At 39.9% G+C, this 13,082-nt stretch overlaps 1 protein-coding gene across 1 annotated transcript in view; it reads right to left on the minus strand.

Annotated features, from left to right (window-relative positions):
- Dock4 (dedicator of cytokinesis 4) overlaps window positions 1–13,082 on the minus strand; it is a 433,388-nt gene that overhangs the window by 72,069 nt on the left and 348,237 nt on the right. The window contains exon 28 of the mRNA XM_033755915.1: window positions 3,569–3,663. Coding sequence (XP_033611806.1) covers window positions 3,569–3,663 — 95 coding nt within the window. The remainder of the gene's footprint in view (window positions 1–3,568; window positions 3,664–13,082) is intronic.

Consider the following 13,082-nt stretch of genomic DNA (forward strand, 5'->3'; position numbering starts at 1 on the left):
AGTTGAGACTGATGTGGAAATCACTATGTAGCCCAGGCTGGTCTCGAACTCACAGCAATCCTCCTGCCTCAGCCTCCCCAGTGCTGGGATTACAGGCGTGCGCCACCACACCCGGGTGGAATGTTCTTTCTTTGCTGTTTGTGTGTTTGACTGCATTTCAGCCCATGAAAGACTCTTCCTATTCTAGTACAGAACAAGGTTCCTTTTATAAACACCCCCACAGACCTGTGCTCTTTATCCTTACACTGCTTATTTAGACATTAGGCACTGAGAAAAAAAATCTTCTGAATATATGAGTAAGTGAATGAGTGAATGACCTCCCCTAAGAATCTTCAACAAATCAGTCATTGGCTACATAGGTGTCAATGAAACTTAAATTGACCAATGTTTATTTGAGGCCGACATGCACAGAACCTGTGATTTCAAGTGGAAGGACAGGAAGTTTTGCGTTCCTCAGTAGACAAGCGTGCTACAAGATTTATCTCCTTGGAAACATGTAAAGCTGTAACTTTATTTTTGTACTTTTTTTTTTTAAACAATGTGTATGGGAAGGGGGTGGAGAGACGCTTCTCTCAAAATGTCCTGTATTTTTGGTACTTAATTTTCATCTTCCTTCTGTTCCTTATTCCCCAGATTGAGCTCTTACCCTCCTCAGAAGCATCTACCAGGAACCTGCAATTGGTCTAAGCAACTGTGGAGCAAGCAAGCAAGAGGAGAAATGTCTTGTTGTGGAATTCAGACTGGCCACACTTGCTGTGTTACAAAACATCAACATTCAGGCAGAAATCTACAAAATCACCAGGAATCTGGTCACAGATTTTAGCAGGACTTCACATAAAGTAGGAAAGCTGTAAGATTTGAGAAAGGACTGTCACGGATGCAAGCTAAAGGTATTCCATTGACAGAGAGAGAGAGAGAGAGAGAGAGAGAGAGAGAGAGAGAGAGACAGAGAGAGAGAGACTGCTAAATGTTTATCCAAGAATATTAATGCTATGGAAGAAAAGGTGCTCAACTTCAAAGAGACAGATCTAAATCCTGCAGCTTCCACACAGACTGGCAAAATGGGAATGCTTTCTTTCAGTGTAAGCTCTTTAATGTATTTAAAATGTTTTTAAAAACATCTTTCAGAAGGAGCCGGGCATGGTGGAGCCTGTAATCCCAGCACTTGGGAAGCTGAGGCAGGAGGATCTCTGTGACTTTGAGACCAGCCTGGGTTACATAGTGAGTTCCAGATCATTCTCAACTACATAGTGAGAACATGTTTGTCTCAAAACAAACAAACAAACAAAAAATCTTTCAGAAACCTGCTTTTCTATCAATATGTGACAGGTTAATAATTTTCACAGGTATAGAAACATACCAAGGGTTCACTTCTGGACTATTCCATAGCTTTTATAAAGCAAGACACATCTCCTACGCTTCCAAAAATTGAATGGGAAACTGGCCAGGCAGTAACAGGAGAGCAGAGAGGAGGAGAGGGAAGGAAAGGAGAGGCAAGCAGAAGACGGTACACAGCAGGAAGTGTGTTCCAACTTGGCAGGTGTCCCATCCGGGGAGTCCTGTCCACAAATGAGGCTGGACTTGCAGCCACCAATCATTGCCAGTGGATAAGCGGAGCCAGACTGCTACTGGCACTCACTTGGGTAGCAACGGAAAGACACGACTGCATAGCAAAGGCTAGTGACCCATTTTTTTGGCTTTGCTGTTTAAATATATCACAGAGCTCAACTCTAGCAAAACCTATTTGGTTAACACTGTAGAGGAAATCTCAAACATTATAGATTTATTCAAAAGCAGGATCTATACTGCTTTGCCTGTTGCCTGCTCATGTGACCATCAAAGTGTTCATAAATGGAGTAGGGATTTGCAGGGGGGCAGACAGAGACAGTATTTAATATTGAAAGGCCACATTGTTGTCATGGTTTTCAACAAGCTCAAGCAGAGCCTTTGTGCCTAAGGAAGAAAATGTTAAATTTACTTTCAGTATGAATCTCTACTACTGAAAATTCTAACTGAAGTCAACATGTCCTGCGGATGGAGGGCAGGCAGAATGGCCAAAGGCTCACGGTACGTGATGAGGACCTCAGCAGCCTGGACCCCTTCCCACCTGGCTGCCTGGGTCACCTCACGGCCCTCTCCAGGCACGCAGAGTATTTGATCACTGGTAAAAAGGTATGTGAGTAAAAGCTCCAACTTTAATCTGCACCATGCGGACAGTTGGAGGAATTCCTACCTGATTCTCCTCGCAGATATTAAATGATATATGCTAAATTCTAAAAACTATTTATCTAGTCTCAATTAGTCTTCAAAATGGAAAAGGTGCTTCTGTACTTATGTAAAATACAATATGCCATATTATACTATTTGTTACTTTGCAAAGTTGTTAACACATCACTTTCACACCTCTAAGTCTATAAATGTACGCTGCAGCAGAAGCCATATTAACACGTCTCATCAAAACTGAATCCTGCATCGCTGGGCATCTGGGGACGGCATATGGTGACCTCGGTCTATGGAGAGAATCTATGAGAATCTAACCTCCACCCCGCACGTGGGGAGAGGGGGTGGGGAAGAGACGTGAGTGTGGGCTTGGAAAGTGAAGATGTTAATGAGACAGGATCAGCCGGAGAGGATCAGCCAGGTTTCCTAAAAAACTCCATCTTCATTTCATATCCTGAGAGCAGGGAGGGAACGGACAAGTCTACGACAGGGACCCTGTGGGAACGCTGCCCACCATTCTGACCGTACCCTCACCTCCCTTCCAGGCTCCCATCCCTTCAGATGCTGTCCTCACATTGTTTGATTTTTTTTGATATGCTTATATAAGCTAATGTTATCAAGTCCCAGAGATTCAAATATGAACTTTCTGTCAATAATTTTTAAAATGTCTGTATATAGTGCTGAACTTTCCACAGAGCACTATTTTCAGCCCTTTTGTGACTGCATTACTTGGATGAATAAAATGAACTCCAGTTTTCACATGTTTAATTCAAGGTTCATATCGTAGTCCCAGGGCTCTGCACGTTACAGATGCTTAATAAATTTTGTTGAGTTGAAAAGAATTAAGAAAAATGAGAAATTATTTGAATGTCCAGCAACAGGGGAACTCGTTAAATAAACCATGTACTCCCATCCAATGGACTCTTAACACAAAAGCGTAAGACAATGAGGGGCTTTTTGTCTGCCAGGATTTCCAAGGGAAAGTAATGCTGCCTGCTGGAGTCTGCATAAAGCAATAGTGGAAGATTATGTGTGAAACAACAGAAATGATTACTACAGCTAGGGCTAGAGCAGGAGGTAGAGAGAGTAGGTAGGAATGTGATTTCTCAAAGCATTACGTGGGTATATTGTTGGAATTTGGAAGGGTGTCAATACATTCAAAACAAATAATAATTTGAGACAAACAGCAATTTTTCCAAAAGAAGACAGAAAAGTTAATTCAGAGGCAAAAGAAAAGACCTCTATGACCTGGAGGTTTCAAACTTGAGATTAAACTAAAAAAATCCTTCTATACTTTCATCTTCCCCTATACACTGAGCTGCAAATATCATCAACTAAAACGTCTTACTTGTTAGCAACCAAGCGCATCACAGTCCAGTCCTTTGGAAACATCTCGGGGCGTATCAATATTCGGAACACAGTAAATATCTGCAGCAGGAAATCCTTGGACAAGGAGGAAATAGATCGTTTTACTGACTTAATAACACTATCAATGCACACGCAGAGACAGACAGTAGTGGTACTGTTGTTACCATTTCCAAAGCAATTACAGAGATGGAAGGAACCTTACTTTAATAATCTACCCAGGAGAAGGAATTTGTCACCTTGTCCATTTGCAGCACCCGAACACATGGGCTTGCTACCCGCCCAAGTTTCCCTTTTTCTTTACTTCCTCGGGTAAAGTAGAAATAACTTCTCTTCTCTTTATAAGTTCTAACAATTTAGAATATGGAAACTTCCGTGATTAGCAGGCAAATACATTCCTTTTCTTTTATCATAGTGTCCCAAACATCAGAACTTTTCAACCCAAGGGAAGAAATAAGTTGTCCTGATTCAGTTAAGTGGCTGTTAAAATTTAGAGAGGCACATTCGTCCAGAAATGTCTTATACAAGAATCTGTTTCTTAGATGTTCTTGAGACACAATATTAAGAAGATGTGTGTAGACTCACAGACTCTGAGTTTTCCCATATATGCTATGCAGAATACATCACAACGAGGGTATGTGCTAAGCTCAGTCCAGAGATGAGTGCTTACTAGCTGTAAGCATCAGGTTCTCCTCAGAGACACTATGCTACAGGGAAGAAGCACGTACTGAGGTCCGATCTTTAAACCGACTCATTGGAAATAGTACTACCTCCCCTTCTTGTCTTTCTCTGCCTCTCTCTTTTTCTTTCTGCATTCGTTGGTTTTAAACTGACAGATAACACTGTATGTTTTCGGGCGAAGGGAGGGCAGGGACAAGGGGAAAAAATGAGAACCAAGACCTGTCATGTAAAGGTACGAGATCCCAGTAAAGAATGTAACTGTACTGTGTACCTAAAATGTACCAATAAACTCAGTGAGGAAAAAAAAAACATTGTATGTTTTCATCCTATGCCATTTAAAATCTTAAAGTAAATGTACATTGTGAAATAGGTGACTCTAACTAATTAACAAATGGTATCTCACAGTTATCATTTTTGAGGTGAGAGCATAAAACACTCTTGACAAGAAGCTATTACCACACATGGAAATATCAGTTCCTTAAACACTCTAAGAGATAAGGCCCCAAATCCTGTAGCTCACGATACTTGAAGTAAAAACAAGGAGATAATGGACCACAGGTAGTAAGTGAAATGGAGGTTTCCCTACTCTAAAAGAGATTGGCTCAGCCGGCTTTTCTTTAGATTTGTTAACTAGAAACCTAAAGATTTTTTTCATAGCCTTAAATGACTCTAGGAAAATATATTTTTCTAACAATCTGACTGAAGGCAACAGAATAATGTTGCTTACCAAACTGGAAAAAAACCCCTCAAAACACAAGATTTTCATTTATCAAACCCAACAACACATTATGTTAAATGTGTAAACTGCTTGAATATAAGACTACAATTGTCACTCATATAAACAGAAGACACAAAGAATCTAAAAATTGAGAACCATGTGGTAGTTCTTTGTGTTTTTTTTTTCTTACACATTCTAACAGCTTCAATCAAGCTCGTAAATATTTTGACAAGACTTTATTTCAGCTTCTTTGGCATCAGCATCATACATGGATATGTAGTAGGCGCCAAATGGAAACATTCACACTGGGTCACCTGCCTTTACATGTCCATGTCTCCCAAATCACCAGTAGTTTCACAAATATACTCTACTGCTGGTCAGATCATCTGGGGGCTGGGAGATGCTGCTACAGCAAGTGCTTAGCACGCATGAGGCCCTGGGTTCAAGCCTCGAACCCCTGCCCCATTGAGAAAACACTTTACATACCAGCCGTCCCTTGAGATAGTAGTAGATTATCAGCTTAACTAAAATTGCTACAAACCCTGTGTCTCTACAAGTTATTCTAATGTTTTTTCAGTTGATCCATTTGGAGTTTCTCAGGCATGAATACATATAAACTGTGTAAAAATTGAGTTTGCATTTATCTCTGAAAGGTTTCCTATCTTGTATTTGCTTAAATAGATATTCAAAGAAAAATCATGAAAGCAGAGGGTATATTTTTTTTTCAGTCTAAATAAATTCTAAAATATGGAAGTTTCGTCTTCTTGCCTCACAACTTTTACCGGCACCAGAAACTAGATGTAGCATGCTTAGTGGTGCTGCATGCTTCTATAGGAGGGGCTGGGGTGGGAATGTGCTGTCAGATGCAAAACAGCTCAAAAAACTGGCTACAGGAAGCCACATCGATCTCATGGGCCAGCAACTTTGGTTGTTCTTTTCCAGTGCTGGGGTCAAAGAAAATATTATTCCAGATGCAGGAGCTAGGGACAGACAACTTGCTTCTATGCCAACTCCTATTCCCATTTATCTCACAAAATACAAGGCCATGGCAGCGCCTGACATTGTATACAGGACTATACTGACATAAAGTTTTATTTCCCCCAAGAAAACTTTTCAGTGTCCAGTTTTGTAAGTTATCTCTTTAAGTTTACTGGCATTTATGGAATCAAACAAACAAAAAAATACAACAACAACATTATTCTGAGAATCAGAAAATCTAGATTTTAATTCTGGCTCTGCAATTTAACAGCTCAATGACCTTTGCAACTTATTTCACTTTTTTGATATGAATTCATACATGGAAAAGATGAGGACTTTAAGGTCTTTTGCAGTCAGACGAAATTTTTAAAAAAAGATCATTTACCTATTTATATTGTACTTTCCTATCTTTCTTATTTCTAAACTAGAGGATAATGTTTCAGTGGATCACACTGGGATAACACAAATACTTTCCAATGTGATACTTATACATAATTTACTTCAGCAAGTATTTGTCAGCGACCTATCATGATTCATTTCCCACTCTATCCCAATATTATAAAGTAACTACTGAGACCTGAATGCTACATTCACAGTATCATCTTCCTCCCCCAAATACTGCGCTATTTCCTTATGTGCCCTTTATGTACTTTTCAACTCTGGTTATTTCACTAAATAGGTGCTTTGGCTTAGACATACACAATTATTTTGCACATCTAATTCACAGATTGTTTTTATAGTACAAAAAGAACACATCCATGGCTATAACACTCCCTTTAGACAGTATAACGGAAGAAAGTGTTTCAAATGCCATTATTTTAAAATTGACAGAGCTGGGGATTTAGCTCAGTGGGTTTGCTGCCTGCCTTGTAAGTGTAAGGACCCGAGTTTTATCCCCAGTACAATAAATAAATAAACAAACAGACAGCTTGGGAGGTTTTCTGTTTATTTATGTACTACAATATGGTGACTTAACCTTATTACTTGTATTCTTCAAATCAGGATTCAAAAGAAAAAAGAAAAAAGAAGGTGCTACCTTGGAATATTAGCTTTTCTGTAACCTAAGAGGTTCAAGCAAGAAAATTCTTCTGAAAATCATCCAAAACAACAAAAAGCTCTATGTTAAAACAAACAACAACGCAGGAGTGGTGGCTGATTTTTGAAATTATCACAGACATTAATTCACTTACTGAGCACTTGACTACGTGCCAGGCACTGTGTTGGATGCTGGAGATACCTCTTAAGGCAGAATACATTTCTGTATTTGTACAGCAAATATTTATGGAGTGCCCGTGACAAGTAACATGATGGCAGGTAAATGTAATGCTTTCTTTCTTTCTTGGAGCTCATGACTTAGGGGAAAAGACAAACGTGAACCCACTAACCACGTGGGTTTGTGCACACTTTAGGGACACATATCAGGCTGCGGTTCAGGCAGAGGGACAACACTGCCAGAGAGAGCAAAGGGAGGCCTGCACCGCAAGGGGTGAGTGCCCGTGACAAGTAACATGATGGCAGGTAAATGTAATGCTTTCTTTCTTTCTTGGAGCTCCTGACTTAAGGGGAAAAGACAAACGTGAATCCACTAACCACATGGGTTTGTGCACACTTTAGGAACACATATCAGTCTGCGGTTCAGGCAGAGGGACAACACTGCCAGAGAGAGCAAAGGGAGGCCTGCACTGCAAGGGAACAGGGCAAGATGTGGGATGAAAGATGGTCCGGGAGAAATAAAAGGTAAATGAGGACAAAGACAAAGAAAACTCAAGGAATTAAATGATGAGTAAACAGGGAAGAATAAAAGCTAACAAAAACCCTCATATTTTTGTATGGTGAGGAGTTTGGAAACTTATCCTAAGGGCAATATGGGAGACATGGAAGGGTTTTACGTAGCTGCACAGAAGGTCAAATCATGTTTTATGTGAGGACCACATAAAAAAGGGTTTTGCATTTACTGACACCATGATATGAAACTGGCACAAGAGACAAATCAGATTTATGAGACCAAGCTGTTAAAACACAGAAAGAGGAACTGTTAGACAATGAAACATGAGTTAAGATGTCCAGAAAATAAAGCATTATGATGCAGGTAGGCAGATCAAGAGTAATCAACAGAAGAGAGCCTCCCGGAAACATTTCTTTCACTTATGATTTACAGTACATCCAGCTGTTATTTTTTAAATGTGCTGCAAAATTCAAATATCTAATACCTTTGATATGGAGTCTGAAGTCAAGTAGAGAATTAGTAATTATTACCACATTAAAATCTGTATCTGAATCTTTAAGTATATTCTGGGAAATAACTTCAAAATGGTCTTCAGTCTTTTGACTGTGACATAACTATTTTATTCAATCATGTATTAAAGCCAATAAGTCAAAATAGTTATATATACGTGTATACACACACACACACGCACACACACACACACACACATATATGTTGAAGCAGGCAGAATTTTATAAAGAAGGCTCATTTGATCAAGAAAAATTTTATATTTTAGGTTCTGTGCTTACAAAAAGACATGCTCCCTACGCTTAAGGAGCCTACAGTGGAAAATATAAGAAATAACAAATAACCATAGTGTATTGTGGTGTGGTGTGATAACAGAGGAGGTGGACTGTAACCTATGGAGGCTTCATTGAGAAAGGGACCTTTTACCTGGACTTTGTAGCATGAGCAGAAATTAGCTAAGAGAACAGCATTATACATCGGAAAATGAAGTTGTGGTAGAGTAAGCATTTCTGATCGAAAAAAATTATTCCAAAGAAAATCATGTATATGGTTTGTTAGGAATATACAAGTGGTTTAAGGGCTGGGGATTTAGCTCAGTGGTTCCGCTGCCTGCCTCACAAGTGCAAGGACCCGAGCTCAATCCCCGGTACGGGGCGGGCGGGAGGCTGGAGTGAAGGATGTTTGGAAGGGACTGGAGGATAATATGGCTGAATGGACTGAGAATAGGGAAAAGGAGACAGAGTCTGGACTTTTCCTTGACGACAATGGCAAATGCTCAGAGTCTTAAAGCTGAGTTAAGCCTTAATCAGATATGAATTTTTGAAGGCTCAGGAGCCACTATATAGAAGAGGATGAAAAAGTGTAATGGTGCTGTACTTCCCAGAATTTGTATAATCTCATGCTTACAGCACGATTCCCCAGGGTTCTATATGAAAAGTCGTAATCAACAAAGAACAGGAGTGTCATGCTGAATACACATAAAATGCCAAGGATACGGACAAATTTTAGCCCCCAGAATAAGGTGGGTGTATAATAAAACATTACTGACTACAGAAGGAAAAAAAATACTTAATCACTACCTAGTGTTGGCTTTTGTTCATTTTAAAATAATGTAATGCTCCATGGAAGGAAAAATTAAACAGAGTGCTAGCTTGCAGGTCTTCATGCCCACACACTTGTGTTCTGACACTGTGACTCACACCACTCACACACAAGTACCAAAGGGCCAAGGAGAAGAAAGAGCTCACTGTTCAAAAAGCCAACAGCCACTTCACAGTGACCCAACAGGCATCCGGGTTCTCCAAGCACAAATGGAGTTAAAACACCATTCGTCTTAGTAGGTATGTGGGAACTTTACACTTTTAAATTTTATTTTGATTTAGTGAATCACTGGAAAATGCTGACAGATCTTTGAAGTGAAAAGAATAAGGGAAAAGATAGTGATGCTAAGAATAAAAAGCAACAAGAAGTATAAATCTTTATACACAATTTGTCAGTATTAATTAAAACTTTAAATGCATACATCCTCTAGCCTAATTCTAACTTCAGGCATTTATTCTACAATAATAAGGGTTTAAGTCCCTAGAGATCTAAGCACACATCAGTTTACTGTAAAATCCTTTCTAGGGGCAAAAATCAGAAGTATCCTGAATGTTCATCACATGGAGACTGGTTAAATCATGGACCATCCTTTTAATGAGTTTCAGAAAAATGAAGTTCTAGAATATGTAATATCCAAGAGACACTGTCATGTGGAAAAAAGTGCAAAACAATATGAACAGTATAATCATACTGTTTAAAAAAGTGTGGGTGTAGACAGTAGAGTCTCGTTGAGAAGGAAACACCTCTGGGTGTTAACAACAGCTACCTCTGCGGATTGGGACATGAGTGGTAGAGGGAAACGATGTTAGGACTTGGGTGAGTGCCAGTAAAATTCGTGCTTTAGCACCTTAATTCTTCAAAGCGGCTTTAGTAAGAAGAACGCTTCGTGGAAAGTAGCTGGGTCACAGAGACAGAGCATTCACGAATGGCTTAATACCTCTCTCCAAACTGAATTCTGGTTTGCTTTCTAGAGCGGGTTGTTATAATGCAAGTCGACCGCTTGTGTGCGCTCTTTTGCGCATGCCCACTTGCACCTCCGCTTTCCACTATGCACTGCAGCAGCATGAGGCCCTCGGCTAGGGACCAAGCAGATTCTGGCACCATGTTTTTGGACTCCCCAAAATATACCTCTTTTCTTTATAAATGTTTATTAAATACCCAGTCTCAAGTATCCCATATAGCAATGGAAAAGATTACAACAGGATGCATACTTCGACTTATTTTAAAAACACAATAATTATGTGGGTCTCTTGGTGTCTGACTCTAACATCAATTGTATTTTTCTATTAAATATCGCTACATTAATTTGTACCTTGCCTTACTGATAATTCCCTTATTTATTTGATTCTAGCCTACATGTAGGTATCAAAAAAATCCTCAAAACTCTCCCTCTTGTAATTTGACCTTTCTCAGATGTGTCTATAACCAGAAATGCCTTATTTCCATGACAGACTTGACAAATGACATTTTATACAATTTGATAGCAAAGATTTTGGTTCAGGAAAGCAGGGGAAAAGCTTAGTTTAGCTTCTGAGTGAAAAGCTGAGGATGTTACCAGAATCGCTAACTTTCCCAAATACTTGGGATGCTAACAATAGCATGGCAGGGGATGAGGTGTGCGCGATGCCACAGAAGTGTCCAGCAGCACGGCGTCCGCCTTATGGCCACTGCGGAGGTGCTGACCATGGTCACTGTTTAGATGTGCTTAGCAAGAGGTGGTTTGGACTTGACACCCCCGCTATCTCATCAACATGCTTAATAAATGAGGAATAACGTAACTGACACCTGTAATACAGTGACAGGGGCTTCCCTCATGCAGTCCTTTTGAGAGTTAAATGAGCTAATTTTAATTGTTTGTTCAGAACAGTGCCTGGTTCCTATTAAATTCTATATAAAATGTTTAGTATTAGGGTCCTCAGTTTCATTACTGCAATACCAAAATCCAAAATGGCTCTATCATTTTTGTTTTGTTTTGTTTTATGATCCATTTGGCAACAAACTTTGACCTGAACTATTTGTAGTCTTTCTCCATCCTAGAGTATCCTGTTTCATCATAGATACTATTGCAGGTATTTTACTATAATAGACAAGATATGAACCATATTATCTTTCTGGCATTGGAAAAATTCTCATTTCCAAAATACATTCAGTACCAAGGATTATGGGACAATGCTATTATGTTTGAAAAATACTGTACTATATCGGTGAGGAACATAACAAAAACTAAAAAACTGGGTCCAGAAAAACTTACTAAAAGGTGACATCTGAACTTTTAATATGCAGATTAAAATCAGAGGCGCAGTTTTACACTCAGAATGGTGGGCTTCCTCCCAGGCAAGGCTGATTCTTTCAACTCTTTTGCTTTCTGAGAAACCTCACCTTGTGGGTTAGCATTTGTCTTATGTATCTTTAGCTTCTCTTCTCCACCAGCTCTAATCATTAATATTTAAACATGCTTAAGTCTCCATCATAAATATTCCTCTGATGTCGAAAGTTATCTTCAGTGGCCACTTTATCCTGTTTCTCTTGAAATGTTACACATTCTTACAGGTATTTGTTATGGGTTAGATCTAAAGTGTCCCCTGAGAGTCTCAAGTGTTGGGAAGGTGACTGGATCACAGAGGCACTGTATTCATCCCTGAATTCATCCACTGATGAGTTCAGTAGTTGAATGTGTTGTTAGGAGGTGGGGCTTGGCCGGAGTTGGACCACTGGTGTGTGACCTGCAATGGTGTATTCTTGACCCTAGCTCCTCCTTTCTCCTGCTGTGATTCCTGGCTACCTTGATATGAGCAGTTTTCCTTGGACAGGGCCTTCCACCATGTTGTTTCTGCCTTGGACCCTGCCAGCCATGGACTGAATCCCCTGAAACTGTGAGCCAAAATAAACCTCTCCTTTATGTTGTGTCAGTTATTTTTGTCCCAGCAATGGAAAAATTGACTTACATATCCTATTTTACCTTTTTTTTTTTGTATTCCTCAATGGACTGTGTCAGAGAAATTTAAGTAAGGCTGAGCGAAGTTCGCTGCATGCACATCTCCTAGAATGCTAGGGGATACTCAGAAGTTTGACCACGCTCACTCTCCTGCATTGAGACTGGCTTAGAGCCGGCTGAAGGACGTCCCGTTCCTCCTATTCGCTACCTCCATCGCTTGCCCAAAGGATCACCTTATATAGTAATATGAGAACATCGACCAATCACATTATGCCCAGCATACAGTGTCCCGCCCCTTGCTCCTTGATTATGTAAGCGATTGCTCTGCCTATTATAAATGGAAGTGTTCCAAAAACCTCCCGGAATCTGCTTGGTGATTCCGCTCCTCACCCTTCCAATACAGAACCAGAGTAACTGTAGGACAACAAACAGACAAACAACAGGACTGCATGCTTTTCGCCACTGTACTAAAACTGCTCATCAGGTTCCTCAATGATATCAATGGACCTTTTCATGAGGTCACATCAACACCTTACCTTGAAGTAGCAGGTACTGTTCCCCCTTTCTCGTTTGGAATCTATCTAGTAGGTCTCCTTCACTCTACAGTTTCCTTCCATGTCCACATTCACTCCTATCATGTTGACTGTTATTCCAGGCCTAACAGTTTTCAAACCTACACTTTCAGACCAGGTCTGTCTCCTGAACTTCAAACACTGTTTACTAAACATTTTCATTTGGATGTACTTGAAGTGATCAATCTCAGACTAAAACTTAATTTATCCTTTCTCTCAAACATGCACATCTAATCCTTTTATGTCTCCCATTCAGTGAATAGTATCAATTCAGCTCGT

Source organism: Fukomys damarensis, unplaced genomic scaffold (genome assembly GCF_012274545.1).
Source record: "Fukomys damarensis isolate Sample0158 unplaced genomic scaffold, DMR_v1.0_HiC HiC_scaffold_4, whole genome shotgun sequence".
Taxonomy (NCBI): domain Eukaryota; kingdom Metazoa; phylum Chordata; class Mammalia; order Rodentia; family Bathyergidae; genus Fukomys; species Fukomys damarensis.